This window comes from Colossoma macropomum, unplaced genomic scaffold (genome assembly GCF_904425465.1).
Source record: "Colossoma macropomum unplaced genomic scaffold, Colossoma_macropomum, whole genome shotgun sequence".
In the NCBI taxonomy this organism is placed as follows: Eukaryota; Metazoa; Chordata; class Actinopteri; order Characiformes; family Serrasalmidae; genus Colossoma; species Colossoma macropomum.
In genome coordinates, this window is record NW_023494790.1 from 39,404,112 (window position 1) to 39,428,546 (window position 24,435).

The following is a 24,435-nucleotide window of genomic DNA, read 5'->3' on the forward strand; positions in this document are numbered from 1 at the left end:
TTGGTCAGACTCTGAAGATCAGACTACACGTTTGGCGAATGGTGTTGGGTTCATTTCTGGCTGATTCCAGGTTGTTCAGCTGTTCTTCTGTCACAGCTGCCGACTGAAAAGCTGCTCAGTGGTGATGACAGTTTGGGAATTTAGTGTCGTCTCATCTTCAGAGTCTGACCAAATCGACTGTCGGTCAAATGTGATCTTAAAAGTGTCCATTTTCTGTTTGTGGCAAAGTAAGAAGTAAAAACGTTCAAATGTCTTGAGCGTCTCCTACAGCTGTCAAAGTCGTTGCTTAGCAACAGCGTCTCAGCGGAGTGATACAGCGTTTGTGAAAAACCTGTGATGTTATGGTGAAATAACAGCACGGTTAGAACACTTCTCAACCAATCAGCTCGCGTGGCCGGAACTGTTGTATAATGTCAGATGAAGCAGTTAAAAGATGTTGGGTTTCTCAGTTTATTATTTCATGTGTGAGTTTTATTAAAGATTTTCATCAGAACAGTTAATATTAAAAAAGCACATGAACTAAAATGGAATAGAAAGTAGGTCAAAGCTGCCGCAGACCGCATGTATTATTATTTATTTTTTTGGAAGGGGGTTGGGGGAGTGATATTATCGATAATCACAATTTTTTAATGATTCAATATTGTGCTAATTATGTTTATATATCACCCAGGCCTAGTATTGATTACAGTATATCGCAATGAGGAAGAGACTCATTAGCTAATGCAAAGCAATTGTATGTACTGTACCTAATATGCATTGTAGGGATTACAGTATGTGGTCTTGTTTGTGCTCTTCACTTACTGACTAATGAGGAAAGAGAGGAAAAAAGAGGACAGTGACTAACCGAGTCCTGTAGTTGTGTTTATTTTGGTTCAGTGCAATATTTCAACAATAGTATCTGGCCAATTGTGTCACAATAGCAATATTGCAATACAGTTGAAATTGACGTAGTTAAGCTGTCCACCTCTTATTCACATTATTGCAATACAGTCTAACCCAAAACTGTGAGAAACCCTAATCAAATGACATGGTTTTCATATTAGGAGAAAAGTATATATGAACCATTCCAGTAAATTAGTTCACCCACAGAAAAAAAACTGTTCAATAAAACAATGAAATATTCAAATCTTAGATATTTACAAAGATCATGTCCTGATCTATTTAAACCCAAAGCATTGATAGAGACAGCAATAAGGCAAATATATACACAATCATCATTTATAGGGTACTTTCTATTGGGAGGAGTCGAAGTTGATTTAGATTCATTATGACATTAATTTTTAAATAAAAAATGCTGTCCCATGATTTCATGTCACTACCAAAACACAGGTTCAGTGCCACGCCCCTGCATTTTAGAGCAGGAAGTGAGGCTGCATCCCTGTCCCTCATGGCCACATGGTGAGCAGTTAGATCCCATTGTTTTGAAGTAAATGAGTCCCAAAGTCTGAAAATCAGTGTGGAACAATAAGAATCGTCATATTTTCTGCAGTTCAGCACTTTTTAGTGTTCTTGGTGAAGGTCTCAGTGCTCTATGGCAGGTTCTCGAATCCAGTCGTGAATCATAGTGAAACACAGTGAGCAGCATGATGTGGACAGTTTTGCATTTTTATTTTTAATGATTGTTTTATTGTACATATTGCACATGTAGACTGCTATTTAAACAAATTACATTCATAATGTACCTTTATGACATTTTTATGTATTGTTGTTTATTTGAAATATTGTGACAGTATCATAAACAATGAATTTTTTTTTACTTGTTTTAAGTAATTTTATGAAGTAAAATTATCTCACTATTTTGGAAGATAATTGTGCTTGAAACCTTTTTTACTTAATAAAATTGCCTAAAACAAGTGAAAAATGTCTAGAAATGAGGTATAGACTAGATATATCGACTAGATTTAGGATCATTTCACTTGACAAGAGACCAATTTTTGCAGTGTAAATGAAACTGCAGCTCTTGCGATGTGAAAATTGCAGTTTTGTTCGTCTTCCAGCCTCACATTTTACTTTGTTTTTTAACTTTGTCCAAAGCAAAGCAGAGGGAATCTAGCGAGCTGTGGCGTTTTTCAGACATGCTTTCTCACTTTAAAGCTTTGGAGTCGACTCTCGATTCCCAGATGCCTGGAATCTGAAATCGCCTCTTGTTTGGGATCGACTGGCAGCCCTGCTGTGACTTCTAGGCCAGGACTCTGGACAGGCTGCGCATTGTTGCTCATGTTCTTGGTAGATAAAATGAGGTTCTCAGTACTGTTGTGAAAGTTTGAGCTCAGACTCAGTTCCAAAGTAATAGCATCATAGCATCAGACTCCAAGCATCTGTTCTGAGAAAACTCTTTTATGTTTGTCCTTCTAGGAGCGTTAAATCATGGCGAGGTGCCGCTGCTGCTCACCCAAGTGTTCTTTCACTTAATGCTGCTTCATCTGCTTTGCAGACAACAGCTGTGAAGTGTAAAGAACTCAAATATGACAGGAGTCTGTTTGTGAGGGACACACAGTTATTAGACAGTAAGCCTGGATTCAGCTTCATTAATGCCTCGTTAAACGTTGTTCGGCGGTGTATAAACAGGAGAGAGGCGGCGGGGAAGTTTGCACCTCAGGTTAAACGGTGCTCGGGCGTGCAGAGGGTCCATATGTTTGGATTGGGGGAGAAAAAAGGGGGCCGAGGATGAAAGGAAGTTGTGGAAAATGGCGTATGGGGGTGGGTGGTGGGGAGGGGGGGGAGTAGGCTCAGTTGCGCTGCGGAGGCCTCAGGCTGAAAGTAGGTTAGCGGTTTCTCTCAGTACAAATCCCAGTGCCTAGTCAGTTAAATTGGAGTGTTGTCATTGGTCCCAGGCTGGGGTGGTTCTCGCCAAGGCTGGAACAGGACCCTTTTCCCTCTCCCTACAGCGTGAGACAGGCCTGGACGATCTGAAGAAAATATCGAATTGCGATTTTTCTTATCATTTCTGTGTTTGAGATTTAAATCGTGATTATTTTCTATAAAATAAGTGCAAGGCCTGTTTTGGTTTTGGCCAAAAATGCCAGCCAATCCAGTCACTTCTGGTCTAAACTCAGGCTAAAAGATTAATAATTTTATTTTAGGTCATATTCGCTTTTTTAGAGAACACATTATTAACAAAGTTGTCTTGCATTTAAAATGGGGAGATTTAACCTAATAACACAGAGTATGAACTACCTGTAGAAGAGTTAGACCAATCAGAAGCTAAAGAACACCCAGGTTCTGTACTTGTGACATCATAACCATCGCTACTAACTGGTAGTCTGGTCTTCAAGATTCATGCCATAAAAAGTGGATATTCTGCTCTTCTTTGCCAAAAAAAACAGGCCTGGATTAATTTATACACAATAATTGCATTGAAATTGCAATATCGATCAGAAAAATCGCAATTAGAAATTTTCCCCAAATCGTTCAGCCCTAGACTGAACGCTGAATGTAGTGCACCTGACTGCCAGTCACTTGTGGTTGTGATGTCACATTTGGTTGCTTCTTATTGGTCTAAAGGCAGATTATGAGCTTCATGTTATTGGATTATATTTCCCCACTTATTAAAATAAGTTTTAATAAAATTTGCAGCTCTTGCGATTTGAAAATTGCACTCTTATATTGCGATTTCAATATAAAAACTATTAATTGTCCAGCTCTGGCATGAGAGCAGATTTGATGGTGTTGTGCTGGACCTGTAAAGGGCAGTGTTGGGGAAGTTACTCCAAAGAAGTAATACATTACAAATTAATAATTAGCTGAAAGATTAATTGTAATCAAATCAAATAAAGGAGAAGTGAAGTCTTAAAATGGAATATATCCCACACCACTCAACTCTTTTCAGTTATAGGAACATTTTTGATTATTTCTCTATTTTATTGGCCACTGGTTCCATCTATTTGCATGTTGGGCATCTTTTCTCCTTGTTTTATTTACCGTCTCTGTTGTCTTTCTTCTCTTGAGTGGTTGTTTATATTTTGGGCCAATGTTGTTGGCATTTCCACATTCTCTGTTGCTGAGTGTAGTTCTGAACTGACTGGACATAACAGTGACCACTTTTAGACCAGCTGTAGTAAGAGCGGTTGGACGAACAAATGTTAAATCAACACTAGTAATTTAAGATCAATGAACTGTAATGAGTTGAGTTGGAAATCTGATTAAGTTTAGCCAATTTAAGTAAATAAATAGACCTACAGAATCACCTTATTTTGAAAGAACGCGTTTTAATTGTATGGAAATCTTTTCCATAAGTCACTTAATTTCAGGTAAAACATGTTTTAGTGTATTAATTAGAAGGTAGATTAAGGAAGATTAAGACTTGTTGAAAATTAAGATTAATATATAGATAATATTCCTAACCTGCCTAAAAATCTGTCAGTGCTACTGAATGTAGACAGGCTGAAAGACTGTATGAGCATGCAGGCTGCTTTCCACTGCATTTTAATGTAAAACAGCCCTGAAGAACTACAAATAGAGGTGGGCGATATGGCAAAAATATAGTATCACAATACTTTAAGAACATTTCCCAATACATGATATGTCACGATATTTTGTTTTTCTGACAACTAATCAGTTGGAACAGAAAGAAAAGAAGCAGAAGTGCCACATTTACAAAAATATATCAAAAACAATGAATGCTATGATTTGTGTTCAACATTTCACATCCATTAATTCCAATTAAAGAGCACTAATTATCTCGTTCTAGTAAAATATGCAGCTGGTCAGTGATAATGATAAATATCGTCATATTGTCCAGCTCTAACCATGAACTCTTCTTAGTATTAAGTTTGCAATGCAGTCAAATTAAAGGCTCCATTCGGGAGTTCTGTTGTATCAGGGGGCCGTTTAGCTGCTGCTTGATTTTGTTCAGGCTCTGTTTTAGTAGAGCCGTTTAAGCACAGCGCTCCAAATCAGTTTGCTCCGCTTTAGTTTGATGGTGCTGTATTGGCTAATATTGGACAGTGTGCGCAAAATATGTGCAGCTGAGCTCCTTTATGTTTCTGTGATGCAGCTCTTTTTCACATTCACTGCTGTGAGACAGCAGCAAAGGCAAAAAAGGAGTCTCTGACTACCAGCTCTACTAAACCGTGGTTTAGTTTGGCCAAGCAGGAGAACAATTTTCCACACTGTTAGAAATGAAGGTTCTGTTCAGGTACATTTTACGTTCATCAAGGTACAAACAGTGTAAATGTTCCCTCAAAGCTCCAACAGTGGTTCTAAGGTCTGATTGTGAACCTTAAATCAGTTTTTCCAGGTGAAAAGTTGGTATTTGTACCTTTTCATAACCGAATGTTTTAAACAGAACAGTAAAATAAAAGCCTGGAGACGAGACGGGGTGTGTGGAGTCAGTACAGCTTAGAACATATCATTTCAGTGGATTATGGTTCAGTTATGTTCCCTGACTAAAGGTACTGAGATGGAGCCTTGAAGGGAGTGCCACGGGGACAATAGGGGAACTGCCCCAGTGACAGTTTAGAACCTTTATTTCTGAGAGTGATGTAATGAAGAGGTTGGCAACTCAAGATTTGTTCTCGTTCTAATTCTCTTAGGGGTGTGTTCAGACTCGGCAGGTTCGGTTGGATTAAATCGAGGCCTGGTGCGATTGCTCTGTTAGTGTGGTTCATCAGAGCGGGTTTGAACGCTGCTATCCGAATTCTGTTGCACCAAGTAAGAGGACCAAGACCCCCTGAGCAGGTCGGTCTCAGTTCGCTTCTAAACCAACTGATGCAGATCGTTTGAAGTGTGAACGCAATACAGACCAAAGACAGAACAAACCGGCGTCTCCTCTCTGCAGAACCTCTCTGCCTCGTGGAGAAGACGAGACTCTGATGCTGTTCGGCTGCGTACATGTTTATCATCTCTTCATCAGCTCTGAATCTGTAGTTACAGAACGGACAGTTTGGGTTTTAAACGATGTTTGAAGTCATTCGACTGCACACATAAATGATATTCTGTATTAAAGTGTTGGGGTTTCTCTGTTCTGTAAAAGCAGTGAGGCAGTCGAGGCTGTTTCAGTTGGATGTCACTCTGCTCTGTGTCATAACCACAGTAATGCTGTGAGTCTCTCGGCTTGTTGCTCTAATATCACAACACATAAATAAAACCAGCGAGTCCAGACAGAACAGAGAACAGCATGTGGCATGCGCCCACCCCCCCCGGCCCCGATGAGGGCTGCAAGAGCCTGTCGGAAGGTGGGGCCCGAACACCGAGCGGTGACGAACCCTGGCGAGGATGGCGGGGAAAGAGCTGCAAGTGGGTGGGGGACGGAGGACAAAGCCCAAGCTCCGCCGAGGGACAAGAGTGACGCAAGTGACGGCGGGAGGAGAAGGACAACAGTCCCGGCCACAAGAAGCAGCCTCCTCGTCACCGCCCCCCGCTCACAGCTTGTCCGCCCGGATCAACGGTGAGGCTAATTAACGTGGCCTCACTGCGGGACCGGAGGTGGTGCCCAGGAGGCAGGGCTCGGGAGTCGCACGCCTTCCCTCTCTCACTCACGGTGTTCGTCTCCCCACTGTCCTTGTCGGGCTCTGTCCCCGCTCGGAGCTCGGGGCCCGGTAGATGAGCTCACGCCACAGAGCACAATTCAGAAATTTGGTTACAATTAAAATCCACCCAATCAGTTGTGACCTTTCACCCGTCTGACTTTTGGATCGATGTTAAATGTGTTAGTGTGAACGCTGAGCGCACCAGAAGTAAAATGCACCAACGTATCATTTCTGCTTTGCTCTCCAGACCAAGAGAACCCAACTACAATTATAAACACACCCTTAATGTAAAAATCCGGTTTGCATTGAAAATTCGGTTAGCATTTTGCTCACGCTGCAGAACCCTGAACAGTCCTGTTTGCTTTAGTTGTGGATGCTGATGCTGTTTGAAAGCTCAGAAACTCAGAAAGAGTTGGAATAAATAAAAACTCATATCAGAGTGGTTAGTTGATTGGACAGAATGTTTGTTGAGTCATGCAGTCAGCACACAAACACACTGATTACATACAAGCACAGACAGACATAATCTATATAGAGGAAACTGATGATTTAAATGCATCATGAGTAATTAATATTCTCAGTTAGAGACATATAAGTAACGCGTAAAGTGATATAATTCTTATTAAAGTCGACATGAATCAGAAGTCAGAACACATTTTTCTTCCTGAAACATGACGTAAGTAATAAAAGACACTCGGCTGGCAAATTAATGTGGCCAGGACGCTCAGGATTTGATTGGATTGTACAAAGCAGACCATCCGAAACAAACAAACGCTCTGAATTCGTCTGTTTTGCAGAAAAAATCTAAGAAAAAAAACAAAAATAAACAGATCTGATCAAAAAATGAAGCACTACGAAATTCTGAAATTCTGTAGTTTCCAAAACACGAGTCTTCATTTGTCGAAAGCTTGATTTTAATGTGTATTTTTTAATTTTTAAGACATAGACAAGGCAAAGCGCTGGTTAGCATGCTAGCTTTTTAGCATCCACGTTGCTTTCGCTTTTCTTTCACTTTCACAGCAAAGCAAAAGCATAACTTCAGGACAGAAGAAGTCAGGCTATCATTAAAATAGACCTGTGTATGAGTTTAACTACCAAACGCATAAAACTTTAGAAAACAGCACAAACACTGACAGATATTTGAACCTCCTCACTCGTGTTAACATGAACTCGGGTTTTCAGCACAAATCAGCTGAAATAACTGAAATAAGTGATTTTATTTTATAAGTAGTCCAAAAGCTGAAAGTGAGAGAACAAAGTGAGGAGGAGGAAGGAGGTCACCTGCCGACTTAAATGTCCGTGCAGACGGGAGTGGAGGTGATGACGAGTGTCAGTGATTGGTCAGGTGGGAGGAGGGAAAACATGGTCAGATATTATTGGTGTTTATTTTTTTTCACTCCCACGATTACATAAATAACAAACAGCATTTAGAAGCTTTTAAATGATATGACTCAATCGACTGAGCAGAAAACGACCGCAGGCACAAAATAACAAAGTGAAAAGGTCCCTTTTGATTTCGGGTTGACTTTGAGTCGTCACTTTTTCCTGTAATGAAGCCGGCAAGTGTATTTACTGATCACCTTTCATTCACTGCTGTCGTTCTCACACAAATGAGACATACAGAGTCATTTAAAAAGGAAAGTAAAGGAGAATAGAAATTAAAAACATGATTAAAACAATCGATTTAAAAAAGAAGATCATAAAATGCAAAATCAAACTGGAAACTAAATTAGGATCATTAAAAATGAGATTAAACACAGTAATCGCATTACTGTATCGTGGTGCAAAGCAACCCCCAACGCTGGTGAAGGACCTTGTTTTCCTCACTGTCTTTCATGCAGCTAATCCTTTTAGTGCTTATGTTCAGCAGAAAACCGTTACAAAACACATCATTCAGGCCGGTAATGGACAGTGACTCAGACGAAGGCCTTCGCTCAGATGTAACTCTGAAAGCACTGCTGGTTCTGTTAAGCTCTGTGAGGGACGAGTCATCCTGAGAGTCACGCTGTGATCCAGCCATTACAGCTCCTGGAGGAGGGAAGGGCTGGATTAGTGCTCTGCTGACTCCGCACAAAGCCTGGAGCTCCACATTCTCAGTTCCTCTGGTGCTTCTCAAAGAACACAAATGGGAAGCAGGTCCACTGGAAGGTGATTTCCCACAATACGAGCTGCTGTGGGTTTTGTCGCAATGTGTCACTCTTGATGTGGAGGCCACTTTTAAGGAAATTCTGTCCCATGCTCTTTTTTTGGAAATGGCTAATCTTGGCAACGTTGTGGTTGCAACTGTCAGCATCAGTGATTAATGCGAAGTGATTAACAGTTTCTTTTTAAATAGATGTCAAAAAGTACAGGAATCTTGGGTACAGACTACATCACACCGGGCGCAACAGTGACGACAGACAGCGACGACTGTACTAAAAACTATTAGAAATAAAGGTTCTGTTCAGGTACATTTTTCGTTCATCAAGGTACAAACAGTGTAAATGTTCCCTCAAAGCTCCAACAGTGGTTCTAAGGTCTGATTGTGAACCTTAAATAAGTTTTTCCAGGTGAAAAGTTGGTATTTGTACCTTTTCATAACCGAATGTTTTAAACAGAACAGTAAAATAAAAGCCTGGAGACGAGACGGGGTGTGTGGAGTCAGTACAGCTTAGAACATATCATTTCAGTGGATTATGGTTCAGTTATGTTCCCTGACTGAAGGTACTGAGATGGACCCTTGAGGGTTCCACCCCAATGACCAGAGTGGAACTGACCCAGTGACCGTTTAGTACCTTTATTTCTGAGAGTGCATCAAACCCAGGGCCTGAAATTTACACTGAGAACAGTGTCAGTCTTCATACCTTTTAGCTGGAAAACTCGCTGATATCTACCCTTTAAAATTCACTAAAGGACAGAGAAAGTTTTATTCCGTTAAATCTGTGTGAGTAGAGTGTAAAACAAGCTTGAGCTTCTTATGGGCTATATCTGTGCTTTGTACTATCTGTGATTTAGCACTAGAGAGAGACCCCAGCAGAGATGCAGTGATGCAAACTGGTCAAAATTCATTCATTTTCAATAAGAGCTGGTGTTATCTGCCAACAGGATGCAACATTGGCAGCACAAAGTGAGCGGAATCAGTGATGCAACAAAGTGTAAGTGACCCTTATTCGTCCCACAACGGGGAAATTTCACCTCCGCATTTCAACCCATCCGTGCAGTGAAACACCACATACACACTAGTGAACACACACACTGGGGGCAGTGAGCACCCTTGCCCGGAGCTGTGGTCAGCACTATCCACGGCACCCAGGGAGTTGGGAGTTAGGTGTCTTGCTCAAGGGCACTTCAGTCACATACTGTCGGCTCAGGGGATCAAACCGGCGACCTTCTGGTCACAAGGCTGGTTCCCTAACCTGCAGCCCACGACTTTGTGCAGAGTAGGAGTGACGCAATGTGGTGATGCCCATTGGGAATTGAGCAGGGTGTTACATGCTTGGTCTCCACCACCTTCGGAAATGGGGTGACCCTTTTTTGGTTCCTAGGTATTCGTTTGTACTAGGAATAAAGGAACGCTGCTGGTGCTTCCGCAACAAGTACACGGCAGCAGTCGCAAAGACCAAACGCTTTTCTTCACAGACTTTTCTTCACAGAGTGTGTGTGTGTATTCACTAGTGTGTATGTGGTGTTTCACTGCACAGATGGGTTAAATTGCAGAGGTGAAATTTCCCTGTTGTGGGACTAATAAAGGTCACTTAACCTTAATTCTGTCCGTGAACATATATCTTCACTTTAACCCCTTAAAATCTCTTATTTCATTGCTAAGGCTTATTATTCAGTAACTACAGGGACTTCACTGCAACCTGGCTGAGCTATTCTTAGGTTATAAAGTGTGTAATAAAACTTTGACCATGAAAGGGTTAAAACTTAATTATTTACAAGTAGGAAACAGAAATGATGAGCATAATTTAGCACCCGTATGCCTTTGTGATGTGTGGGTTAGAGTTCAGCACAACCTGCTGTCTAAAGTAGTTTTGACCTTTTTTGTTTTATTTATGCAGCTCATACTGTGTCCTAAACTACATCTACAAGTCTGCACTACCTTAATAAAGAGCTGGATGTGGTTAGAGAGACGTTTTGGGGATGTATTTACAAAAAAGATTTGGGTGACTATTGACGTCAGGTGTTAGCAACATTAGCCTCATAGCTTCAGTGCAAAATGAAGAAGCAAAATGTGGACACCAGACATATTTTACATATCAAACATATTATTGTTGACTAATATTAATTTTACTCAGTGTTTCAGTAGGTTTTACTCACTTCAGCTGTTTTATAATAGAAGATCTATACGCAAGTGCATTTCCTCTAGAGTCGGTTTATAGCGGGCTGTTTGTGCTTTGGCAGGCAGATGACAGTCTTAGATGATCTCAACCGTCCTGATGAAACACAGTTTTCCAATTATCAATCCAATCAGTCGTCCTCTCTGAACTCTAGTACCATCTCCTCAAAATGACTTTCTTGAGTCCCCACACAGGCATCCATGTAGGAAAACATCAGTCTGGTTATTTTGAAATGACATCACTCATTGGCCGCAGATCATTTTTTAAATGAATAACATGGTGTTGGTCGCGTTCATCCTGCTGAAATCTGAACTTCTGGATCTCGTGTGGCCTGGTGCAGTCCATTAAAACGAGATCAAAGCTCTGCAGAACATTTCATCAAGGATCTCACATGAAAATAGCCACTTCCTGCTCCGACGCTGTTTGCACAGGTGAGGAAAGTGCTAGCTAGGCACCAGTGCTGCGATTGCTGGTACCTCAGAAAAACCCACTCGTCCAAGATAAACAGCCTCCATTGTGATGTTAGGCAACTTTAAAGTTGAAAACCATGGCAAGTCCTCAGCCTGACCCTCCACATCCATGGTAGGGTTTGCCCCTCTCTGGCTTTTGCTCTGTTTTGCACGTTTTCTTGGTCTTTTGTTGACTCTGTTGGACCAAAAAAAAAACTCCTGGTTTTCATTCTGTGAGTCATCAAGATGAAACGAATTCATTAGCAAGCACTTTTTTGGAGGCGGATAACACAAACATGCTTTCCCATGACCTCTGAAATACAAACAACCTCTGCCTTGACTGTCAGTGTCTTAATCCTTAAAGGAACATTAAGTTTACAGAATTTCCTCACATTTCCTCCATCAAATGTAGTCATTAGACAGGTAGTGGCGTAGGCAGACACAGGTTTTTGGTTAGGGTTAAGGTTAACTTGGTAGATACATTTTCCATTGTCCTGCAATGTCATAACATCCGGTTATAGCCTCTTTCTAACCGCAGTGCAGTCGTGACCTCACCTATACCAGTTCTTCCCCCTTATAGTGATACAAAACAATAGGAAGGCTGTGTACATGTTAGCGAGAATGCTGGATTCATATAAAGGCAACCAAAACTGCAGCACCTTCACTATAAAGCATGCAGTCACCTCAGGTACCACTTCTGCCCAGTGAAGTAGTGTAGTGTTGTACCGATACCGTATCGGTGTTGGTGCCGATATTGGCACTGAAATGCAGTATCAGTATCGGTGATGGGGATACTGATGCCTATGACCGATTCCACGAAACAATTTATGACGTGTTCAATGGCACCAGTAGACAGAACTTAACAACACGTTGCTGGTGTGGGACGACAAGCACCAGTATAAACATGCATTGCGGAATGTGTAACGGCAGTTTTTGGTGGGAAAAACATGCTAATGGAGCCGCTTACCTGAACGGCCGAGCTGCTTCTTTCAGTAATCGCTTGTCTGCTGCTGTGTGGTCACTTACAGTCTGAGTTAATGTTATTAAAGAAAGCGTAAGGAACTCTCGGTATAATGATAGCCTTAGTCTTGATTTAGCCTTTAGCATAGCAGCCCACTAGCCATGCCTGTGCGTCCACCAGCCCCGCCTGCGGTGCCTCCATCAGTCAGCTGTATTTCTCAGCAGTGCGAGTGAACAAGATGCACATATGAGACAAATGACTTTGAATGAATTTGGGTGTGAACAACATTCAGCTCCACTTTTGAGCCAGAGAAGCTGCTGTGTGCTGATGTTTTCACACCAAAGGATTATCTGTTTACTGCTCAGCTCGGATTTTAACTGTTTTGCACAATAAAGCTATTTTACATTTACCTAAGTTGTTAATCATGGTTCTTATAACTAACTATACGATAGTAAATACTAAATATATACCGGAAATGAACAAAAAAAGGTTTTCTTAAGCATCTAATAAATATAATCCAACAAGTAAATGCCATCTAGCCAAGCTGAGTGTTTTATTTTCGACACAGAAAATAGATTTAACCAAAATAAAATATTTTAAAAATGTAATTGTATAAATTTCAGGACTAGGTGAGTTAGGTTAGAGTTAGTATCGGTAGCAGTATCATTATCAGTATTGGAAGGGAAAAAGTGGTATCAGTGCATCTCTTACAATGAAGACAACATAACAGCGCAAATCAGCTGAGATGCACAAAGATGAAGAAAAACAACACCTTGAAATACCTAGAAAGCTACATCATCCTCGACTAGTGCTGTATTTACACTTCTCTGGCACGTCAGTGCTCTGCAACTTATCCTGTTCATTTTTCAAAGTCCAGTGCGAAGCCCAGTCTTGCACGCCCTCCCTGATTTCACTTCCCAGTGAGTGTTAGCAAGTTTTAATGATCATGCAGCCATTATAGTTAACTGTAAAACTACTGTAGCACTAATTTAATTCAGTTGTTTGCTAGATTTCTTGCATTTGTTCACAAATATTTTCAAGTTCACAAAAAGGCAGGCGCACATATATTTACCTGTGTTTTTTGAGGTCTCTCTCAGAGTTGTTGATTGACAGCTGTGATATGTAAGATTCATCCAATAACACTGGGAACATTGCAACATTGCGGGAGATTGAGATCCGGCCAACGTGATGCGTTTAACCAATCAGGAGGCAGCCGGTGTTGCCGTGATTCATGTCTGCAGCTCAACATATGAAACATTTTTCCACACGACATGAAAGAAATTTTTTAAACACAACTGTTTACTTCCAACATTTACAATCAGATCCGTTGGATGTTAATAAATTGAAATGACTGATGTTGAGCGTGCGAGTGGTAATCAACAACCTAAATCCTAATCTTTGGTTTAATCTTATTAACATTTTTTTTTAAATATTAATATAGTCATGCATACTACTTTGACTTTCTGATTATGTAAAAAAAAACAGAAGTAAATAAAAGGATAACTATAATAAATATTGAGTAAATTTCAATTGAATTGGGGGAGGATGCATTCATGTCACTGTAAAAGCACCTTAAACCACATTGGCATGCATGAAACAAGTTTAGCGCCCATTTCTGTCTTACTTTTGATGACTCGATGCACTGCAGTAGACGTTTGCTTTGACACTTTGACAGTCTATTTCAGCTTTTGTAGCAAAAGAGACCCCAGGTTCATTTTTTGACCACCGCTAGAGCTTCAAATTCAAAGCACCAGCATGCTGATAAAGAACTGAAGGTTTGAGGCAGTGGTGGATAGCAACGATTGCAAAGCTGTCACTGGAGGGCAAATAACATTAGGCGAAGCTTGGGAGTGGACAGTTGGACTATACCTCGTATATTCAGCCATGATGCGGAGAGCATGATGATTCTATTGACCCAGTTACAGTGGCAGCACTCGCAGAAAACAACATTTCTTAAAAAGTGCAGATTAATGAATACTCTTTCCTCGTTTGATTGGGCAGACCTGTGATCACTCAGTGATACCCCCCTGCAGACAAAGCATGTTTGGTGTCTGAAGGCTGCTCCTTGGGAACTTGAAGCTAAAGATTTAACCATAGCTACATGAGTTGTAAATATAAATATAAATCCTTTTAAAGACTAGGAAAACCCCCGTCTGATGATGTTTCTTGAGGGGTGATGGAATTACTACAGCTGTTTTGGGGTGGATGTTTTGGGGGCTGTGTTGAAATGTTTGTTTTTATTGTTAGTTGGTGACCGCAGAGGGAACGCGATAGCTAACGTTACTGCTAGCATCTTACTGCAGCTGTAGTAACTGTCTTCAGATCATCATTACAGTGGAGATGATTGTTCAAGTCACAGAAATGACTCTTCAGATGAGGAGGACAAGAAGCTAACAGCTAAAGTTCGAAAAGTAGCTTGGCTGTCTAGATACTTTCCTTCAGTTTGGCTGGTTTCCTCTGAAAATGAAAAAGTGCTCATTTAATGCTGAATAAAGATTGTTTTCTTTATGATTTTGTTCACTGTGTGAGTTAAGAGTTACTCTAGTGCTAGCTTGTTTGTATTTATTAGTCTATAGTAGGGCTGGGCAATAAAAAAATAGTATATTGTGATACTTCAAGACTTTCGATATGCATCGTGATATTTAGTTTCTCTGACATTAAGTTGGACCAGAGAAAATAGAACCTGTAGTGCCACAAACAAAAAATACCATAATGAAGGTAATAATAATAACAATAAGCCTACAACTACAGTGATTTTTATTCAATGTTTCATTAACTACACTGTATTAAATCCAATTAAAATGGCCTAGTAGTGCTAACTTTGTAATGTTAGTCAGTGTTTCTTAACTTTAAGTACTGACAACATCTACAATATGCTCAGAAAAGTGTATTGTGACATAATTTATCTCAATAACAATTATATATATTGACATATTGCATACCCCTAGCCTATAGCTCAGTGGCTAGCACATTGATGAACCAAAAACATAAAATTTTGAATTCTGTTGATCTGAGGAGGTTAAAGCCCAGATAGCAAGCATATATCAGTCCGCTGGCTTGATAAGGTCGGCACCCCACTAACTATACGCCACTGGCGGTCCACCCTGCATACATGCTCTAACTAGTTTTTTATCCCCCCCAAACAGATTTTAAATGCACACGTACTTTTATTGTAGAGAATAAACTAAGACAAATATTGCAAACAACTGAGAGAGAAAAAATAATGACTAGGTGCTAGATTGAAATTACTAACTAAACTACTAGTTTATAAAGTATAACTAAAGAAAAGAAGGAAGGAAAAATCAGTAAATTGGACTGAGAGTGGAGAATGAGTGACGATAAGTGGAATTTTGTCTAATACTCTACTTAACCATCGGTGGACTGCCCAGAAAACGCTGAGCAAAACACCATTGGATCAGCGGGCCAACAGTGGTCCACTATCCTCTTGCTATCAGGGAGGACACAGTGGTGCCCCACAGAATACTGCATAAGACAACAAACAGCATATAAAACTGCAGTTTTTGGCCGGAATGCCTGTTTATGAAGCTCAGAAGTAAAAGAATCTTATCACCTACCAGTTAGCATTATACTAACTTCATGCCTAACCCACTTGCCTCAGACGATGTCGAGTTGATAAGTGCTCTCACTTACTTATGTGGTTTCCTTACACACTGTTTCTTAGATCACAGTTGCTTGGGCACTTTGCAGTAAACGCTCATGGATAGATAAAAATGTGGTTTATTTGCAGATACATATGACAACCCGAGAGAAAACCTTCCCGCTCTGATGCTGGAGAGCAGAAGGGGTCCTCTGCCAGTGCAGCGAGAAGTACAGGCTTTATACAGATACAGATCTAACAGAGGCCTTGTGGCCTGGTGTGAAGTCAGACCCCAGACTGTCTACATGATCCAGCAGTGAATGTGGATTCAGGGGGCTGAGGTGTGAGAACAAATGGCAGATCTCCAAATTGGTTGATGGGGCTATTAGAATTACAATAGAGCAGACGCCCTGAGACCAAATGTCCTAAGTATCGGTAATAAGTAAGCACGGCTGTACCCGCCACTGAGGTCCTCAATTTTTTCTGAGGTATATAAAATAAGAGATGTCAAATAATTCCTTAAAAAATCTAATTTGCTGCTGCAAAGATGTTGTACAACGCCTGCTTTCTCATCTGATCACCAGCGTCATTGCTTTACCGTAAGTGGAGAGAATGATCTCATCACTACTACACAGTCTTTACTCAACACGGTGGTTTATTGATTATGTGAACAAACTGGACAGGCAGCTTCTTCCGCCAAAGTGTGATAGACATTACTAGGATTTTACTAGCAGACTGTTCAAGTTCAGTGCAGTTCATCCTCAGACATCAGGTGTGTCCACATCCCTAGTGAGCTGTCATGATGCTGGTGTTGCATCCAGTTCTGCTCAAACTTAAATTCACGTTCCGTCTGATAAATCAGGCCACTGGCGCACACATTCATGCTGGAACAACAGAAAGGGTCAGAAAGTCTTAAACGCCTTAATTCAATAACCCAGGCAGCGTCAAAGCGCAGATTTACACCCTTTCCGCCATCACTTAGTTGCAGTGTTGGTTGTCGCTGATTTCTCCTTAGTGGATTCGGCTCCTGGGACTTGATTCACAGAGAGGAACATGATGGAATTAATGTTAGCTGCCCCCCGGACCCCGCTAGCAAGCTCGGTATTCCTAAAGCCCTGTGTGCAGCCATGTCTAGAAGCCTGAATTTTGTCTGTATTTTTTTTCAATTTTCTCCGCAATTTAGTATCCAATTCCACCCACTAATTAGGACTCCCCCAATTATATGATACCACCAGCTCTAGGAAGGCGAAGGTGAACACAGGCTTCCTCCGAGACCTGTGAAGCTCCACCACATCTTTACGAGCTGCTGTTAATGCAACGTCAACAGCTGAACACGCTTGGAGGAGAACACTAATCACCAGTTCTGTTACAGCAGCTAAGAGACTCCTGCGCTGGCTAGCATCACACTGAGTGATGGGGTGGAGACGGGGGGGGCATCCTACCCACCCAGAGAGAGCGAGGCCAACTGTGCCCTCTTGGACAACCAGCCACGGACGGATGTAGCATCACCAGTGAACTTCCTGATAAACAGGGCCGACGCTTAGACAGGAGCTTGTCTGTAATTTTGTCTGTTATTGTCTGCTTGTTAGATAGTTTATCCTCATAGCTACAGTACAAAGCTAAACCATCAAACTAAACAGTTTGAGCCAAACGTGTGATGATTTAGGTGTGCAGTTAGCAGTGTGCTACTTGGAGTGTGCGATTCCCTTACTAACTACATTAGCCTTGTAGCTCTAGTGCTAAAACTAAAGAAGTAAACGTCAGACCTGACTGACCAACTACATTGTTGGCAGGAGAGGACACTGGGTCAATTTTGATGTTTGGTGAACTGTCCCTTTGAAGTTCCCTTAGGTCTGTGATGTCTGTCAGAGAGGAAGACTGTGAGCTGCGGTTAACGTTATGTCTGGCGTTATTAACGTTATGTCTGGAGCTCTGACTAAACCCTGTTACGTCAGCGAAGATCCGCTTTAGTGCCTGTTTCTCAGTTTTTACTGAAGTTAGACGGACTCGGCCGCGGATGGAGACTCAGTTAGATCACTTCCTGTTTGTCAGCTAATGCTAATGAATCACCAGTGGCTCTCTCAGTGTGGGGGCAGGAGACGTTCAGCCCACATACACTTTTTACTGCCCTGCCTCGGGGTCACAGAGCAGAGCGGGGCAAAAACAGCGGCCCATTTATTCCTTCTGCTTCTTTCCTCGTAGCTGTGGTGCAGCAGTGAGCTGGACTTCAGCACAGCTGAGTTCACCACAGGAGTCTCTAAACTCGCTCGCTGGTGTCACTCAGTCCTTTCTAACCACTGTCAGACAGCCTGGAACTGTTTTAGTCGAGTTAAAATTTTTTCCTTCCTTCTTTTTGTTTAATTTTATTATTTTTCCAGTTTTTCATTGTATTTCAATTGTATTTAATTTCATTTTATTTGGCTGATTAAAATCTTAATTTCTTTATTTGATCTTCATTCTATTACTGTTTTTATTTAACTACTTATTAATCATTTAACTTGATAGTTTCAAATTTTTGTTTGCATTATTTGTCCTTTTTTGCTGAAATGTATTCATTTAAATCAATTTATTTAATTGTTCCCCTTCTTATTTAAATCGTAATTGTGCTCTTAATTTTTTTTCCTTTTATCTTGTTTGATTTTGTTTGTTTTTACTCTTAATCTGTTCATGTAGATCTGTTCATTTTAGTTTAAACTGATTAAATTCCATTTTGATTTCTTTTCTCTTTGCCCTTTAAATGATCGGCTGTATTGAAAATGAGGGTCCTCCTCAATGTATTTCCCAGTGACAATGAAGGCTGATTGATTGATGGATGGATGGATGGATGGATGAATGGATGATGATTGATTGATTGATTGATTGATTGATTGATTCGTTCGTTCATTCATTCATTCATTCATTCATTCATTGTACATTAATTGAGGGTGTTCCTTTATAATGTGCAGATTTTACAAATTGATTGATCTGAATTGAGCTGTCTAATTCGCATGATTTGAGAATATCAGTTGCTGCTGTAGTTTGCAAACTCACACACTCACATTTACGATTTCTCTCTCCGTTTTTCTCCTCAGGTCTGGAAGCGTGAAGCACCACTGGCATGAGATCTACTCCTTTGTTGAGAGTTTGGCAGAGAAATTTATCAGGTACAAAAAAATACCTTCCAGATTTTTTGTCTGAAGTGTTAAATGTGTGAAATATGACTGTAGTTATTGCTATTACATCACAGTACGCTGAACACTGTATATACAAGCTGTATATGGAAACGTTTTGGTCAAATTACATGATTGTGTTGATGTTCTAACAGAAAATAAGTGAAGACGTCCTCTACGGAGACTTCTGCACATTTTAAAACACAATTACTGTTTATTTACTGAATTTAACATGTTGGCGGGACAAAAACATAAAATGTGGCCTGTGCGAAAGTTATGGTACAGAATCCTTATCATGGTCAATGTCACAAACAGACTCAAATTTGACCCACAAATAGTTCAGAATCTTCAATATTTCTTCTGGTCATAACTTTCTGTTGTTTGTTTCCAGGTTTAAATGTAAAATAAGCCCAGATTTTCAGTGTGTCCTCAGACTTTTGGACACCACTGTATATCTTAAACGTAGCCTAAGTATTAGATTTTTCTCATTATGAGATTGTTGTCAGAATATTACAGTATATTTGTATTATTTTTATCTGGTCATATTGTCTTATCCTATTGGCAGATCATTTACTTTAAACAAGCTAGATTAGCTGCCAGTGGAGGAGATATTATTCTACCTTTAGGACAGTTTCACTTACCAAGTTTTCGTTTTTGCAGTTCATATTTTTACGTGTGGTGTTATCATTAAGGATGCACAGATGTGGGTATTGTGGGCCGATGCTGTTGCCTGATACTTTATGTATAACATATACACTTACATGCAAAAAATATAATGTTTCTGCTGGTTCTGGCTGGTCAGAGTCCAGATTTAAACCCTGTAGAGAATATTTGGTCTGATATTAAACTCAAACTAGCTCAGCAGTGTTTTTCAGCTGTGTGAAGCCGTCAGTGCTGAGTCCATCAATACTGACTCTTCTTTCTGTAAAAGACTGTCTGCAAATTTACACACAAAACTACAACATTTAAAGACTTCAAAGGGAAAATATCACACATATATATATATATATATATATATATATAATATATATATATATATATGTGGACCAAAAGAAACCCAAAAAGACTTTGGAGAAAACTGGATAAATCTATACACATTGCTGTTGTGCGAGCAAAACCTCGTATCTCCAAAATGGTAACTTTACAGGAGAAGGAAAAACATACTTTACTTTTAATGTAAGTCAGTGGAACCAGACTTTTTTCCAAGTAATTTTGGGTCGTTTCTTTTGGTCCATTCATCATCAAATTTACACACAATGTAAAGGACAACAGATATTTTAAAATTTTGTTGAAAGTTAGTAAAGCCTTTCTTCTGACAGCAGCTATATATATATATATATATATATATATATATATATATACAAAATGCATAGGTTACAAATGCAGTAAGATGAATAAAACGCAGATATTTTAATGCTCTTTTGGAGAATGAACACATCATCTCATATCAGTTTGAAATACCAGTCAAATCTAAACATCTGCCCGATGTCAATCTTTCTTTTATCTGCTGATACGACTCCAGTCTCATCATTACTGGGTCAACGCATCAAAGCTCACAGAAGTGAAACTTTGTGATGTGTATCTTGTCTTGTAAAGTGTTGTACAGTACAGTGTTATGCTAATGTCTTCACCCGTATGCCGTGTGATGTTTTTCTGTTAGATGTGCTACACAGGTCAACATGATGTGGTTCACTTGTTATTAACGCTAGCTCTGTTGTGTCTAAGTCCACCTGTGCTGTGTTTGTTGTGTCCTGCAGCCCGCTGTTACGGATGTCCTTCATCGTGTTCTCGTCTCGGGGGAACACAATAATGAGGCTGACTGAAGATAGGTATGGTGGGTACATGGGGTGTGATTTACTGAAGCTCTGGTCTTATAGGGAAGCTCTGTAGTGAACATGAACTACAATCTGTCCACAGCCAGGAGCAGATCAGCTCCTGTAGGAAACATCCTGATTCCTCAACGTGCTTTGCTTCTTGGGCATATTCATGAGGGATTGTGATAGTAGTGGACATGCTTTTAAAACGTTTTAGTATGTTTCATCTTATATACAGAGCCAGAACACCTCTGCTCAGTTTGCATTCAACACTGGTGACCAGTTATAGTTTATAAAACAACAGGAAAAGCTGAAACTGGTTAGTGCGCTCACATTGCTGCTCACAGCAGTGTGTGAGACGTAAACAGAGTGATTCAGAGTGGTTTGGTGTGAAATGGTTCTGATGTCTTCACAGTGGTGGTGATAGGAACCAGGGGTCGTGACTGTTTGTGTTACTGTGCGTTTAAGACTGATATATGTAAATGAGCTCTGATCTGATTGGCTGTGCCTCATTCACAAAGCAGTCCAGGCTGAAACACTTCTATAACTTCACTGTCAGTGGGTCCGGATCAGGTGAATAGGCGGGATATACATGTAAATGTCTGGGTTTTGTGACATCACAAAAACGCAGATCATTTTTGTAGCTTAGTTTATGTGGATAGACTGTCTAGACTGTGTGAATCATACATTTGGAAACTTTTAACAGTGTTTACATGCTTTATAAGTCGCTTTTGTTTAGAAGAAAGTGAGGAAAAGTGAGGAAATTTTAAATTTCCATGACGTGCCCTTTAAAGGGCCCATTAAATGCATAGGCGGAGCTAAACTGGCATTGGCTAAATTGGTAGATATATGTAAATTAGTTGTTTTTTTTGTTTTTTGCAGCTTAGTTTTCATATATATGCAGTATATTTACATAAAACGTCAAACTCTGTGAAATGGACCCTTTAATAAAATGTTTTTAGACCATGGATGTAATTTTTTGGGGGGTTGGGTATTTTTCTGGTGGGCAGTGAATTCATAACCATTTCATGTAGTAACTTTCTGTGAGGGAGCTTTTAGAGGTGGACGTCTGGTTCCTATCACCACCACTGTGAACAGTTCTGACTCGGTAAGTTTCTCTAGAACAGAGCGTTTCACACCAAACCACTCTGAACCACCCTGAACCACTCTGAACCGCTCTGTTTACATCTTCCCTGCTTAATTATGCAGACATTTTGGAACATCTGTAAAATTCCCTGCTGTTAACTAGAAGTACTAAATTCCATATGCTTTACTAATGGAATTTATTAATTGTGGCCTTTTGCAGTTAATTAAGTACAGATCGCTGTTGGTGGTTGTGCAGTAGGTCTGTTAGACCTTGTGAGATGTTAGAAATTCCCTTGATCATTTTTGGTCTTTGTTTTTAGGGACCGCATTACAAAAGGCCTGAATGTCCTAAGAAGGGAGATTCCAGGAGGAGACACGTTTATGCACCTTGGCCTGAAAGAGGTAACTTTGCTAATCCTGTTACAGAACGTTTTGAAGAGGGTTTTGGTTCTTTGTGTTAATCGTGTTATTGTCATTTACAGGCAAATGAACAAATTCATCAGGAAAATTTTGGTGAGTCTTATTAAAAAACCATTGAGAAGTTTGGCATCTTGTTGAACTTATTACGTTCAGATAAAGTGTTACCAAGAACTCTTATGACTCTTCTTTGATTTTTCAGGCACAGCAGAAGATTTGAGCTGATTTCAGTAAATAATAACATCATTTAACTTCTACTTTTCAGGCAAAGCAAGTGTTATCATTGCACTGACAGATGGGGAACTCAACGAGCACCAGCTGGATGCAGCACAACGAGAGGTTACATCACTGACTTTCATCGCTTGTTTTTACACTTATGTTTTTCCACATGCTGTTTACTGTACTGTACAAAAGTCAAAGACCACCCATCATTTGCTTAATTTCCAGTCAAAACAGCCATGAAGTACAAGGTACTCATATTTCAGTGGAAAACCCTTAAAAAAATAAGTTTTCTTTGGGGACTTTTTGCCTCACAACACCCTGCATGTATCCCTCCACCACAAATGGATTAACACAGCCTTTTTAGACCAAAACTATCATAAAACAGTGTCTCAGTCATCAGGCAGTGAATTCATAACCATTTCATGTAGGAACTTTCTGTGAGGGAGCTTTTAGAGGTGGACGTCTGGTTCCTATCACCACCACTGTGAACAGTTCTGACTCGGTAAGTTTCTCTAGAAACCAAACCACTCTGAACCACTCTGTTTACATCTTAACCAGTTAATTATGCAGAAATTCTGGTGAAAAATTGGTGGAGTTCCCCTTTGATGGCTGTTTTGACTGGAATTAAACAAATGAAGGGTGGTCTCTTGATTTTGCAGTGCTGTGTTGGAAAGTCTTTGACATACTTTGCATTTTTCCAACCAGGCTGCCAGAGCCAGAGCGTTAGGTGCCATTGTGTATTGCGTTGGAGTCAAAGATTTCAACGAGACGCAGGTGAGACGAAGCTGATCGCTGTGATGGTTGTGGCTCTGAAGATGGCAGTGACATTTTTACTGGTTATCTCTGACTGTAAATTGTCAAAAGTGTCCAAAAGTATCCAGACAGTCCTTTTAATGAATTAAATCAGCTACTTTAAGGTCAGTTCAACCGTGCACAGCCTCTCTACTCTCCATAGAAAAGCACTGAGCGTGGGCTAGAGAGTATTGGGGCTGTGGAGCAGTGGAACTGTGTTCTCTGGAGTGATGGACCTCCATCACCCTTTGGGATGCGTTGGACTGATCCAGAACTGACCATCCAACATCAGTACCTGACCTCACTAATGCTCAATCAAATCCTCACAGCAATATTCCAACATCTAGAGTCTTTCCAGAAGAGTAGAGGCAGTTACTGCAGCACAGACTCACTATTAACACCTTCATTTCAGAACAAACCCTGGAGTTGACAGACTTCTGGACGTTTCAGCGGCTCTTTCTAATCGTAAACTGTATTGAATTTCGTCTCTTGGGTCCCACATTTCCAAGTTTGGGCATAAAAGAATTGTACTTTGTGCTTCTTGTGTCTGTAGCGGCTCAGTGAAACTAATGGGAAGCTGAAATCCAGTGTAAATAAATATCTGTGTTTTTCTTTCTGTAGCTGGCTACCATAGCTGACACCATAGAGCACGTGTTTCCTGTGACGGGAGGATTCCAAGCCCTTAGAGGAGTGATTGACTCGGTAAACAAAGATCCTCACTTAATAAAACACAGATGAAATGGAAGCTAGCTGGAAGCACAGGCATTGTCAGTAAGACGTTTAAATCACTGCAGTCGAATAGCTGGGAGCGCTGTTTTTCAGTGGTCCACTGCAGGTGCTTGCCATTAACTTGCATTCAGCTAGGGCTGGACAATATGACAGTACGTCATCACTACCGATAGTACTGTTGGTAGACTCAGACACTGGCCAATTGCATTCTTCCTAAAAAAGTACATTTAGACGAATTGTAGACAACCTATACTGTCAAATCGCGTTTAGCGAGCTCTTTAATATCATCTTAACACTTTCCTAACCCTAAACGTGTTCTGTAACCCAGAACTCAGATTTGGATGAGTAACAGACCCTTCAGGTGAGCTTACGCTAACACTACAGCAAACCAGTACAACAAAGGAGACTCATCGTCTTCTACAGGAGGCC

The 24,435-nt window shown here is 40.4% G+C and overlaps 1 protein-coding gene across 1 annotated transcript in view; it reads left to right on the plus strand.

Moving 5' to 3' along the window:
* Window positions 1-24,435, plus strand: part of antxr1c (ANTXR cell adhesion molecule 1c) — a 62,641-nt gene that overhangs the window by 8,992 nt on the left and 29,214 nt on the right. Inside the window, exons 2-8 of the mRNA XM_036573355.1 lie at window positions 18,869-18,940; window positions 20,704-20,775; window positions 22,167-22,248; window positions 22,329-22,359; window positions 22,529-22,602; window positions 23,191-23,259; window positions 23,899-23,979. Coding sequence (XP_036429248.1) covers window positions 18,869-18,940; window positions 20,704-20,775; window positions 22,167-22,248; window positions 22,329-22,359; window positions 22,529-22,602; window positions 23,191-23,259; window positions 23,899-23,979 — 481 coding nt within the window. The remainder of the gene's footprint in view (window positions 1-18,868; window positions 18,941-20,703; window positions 20,776-22,166; window positions 22,249-22,328; window positions 22,360-22,528; window positions 22,603-23,190; window positions 23,260-23,898; window positions 23,980-24,435) is intronic.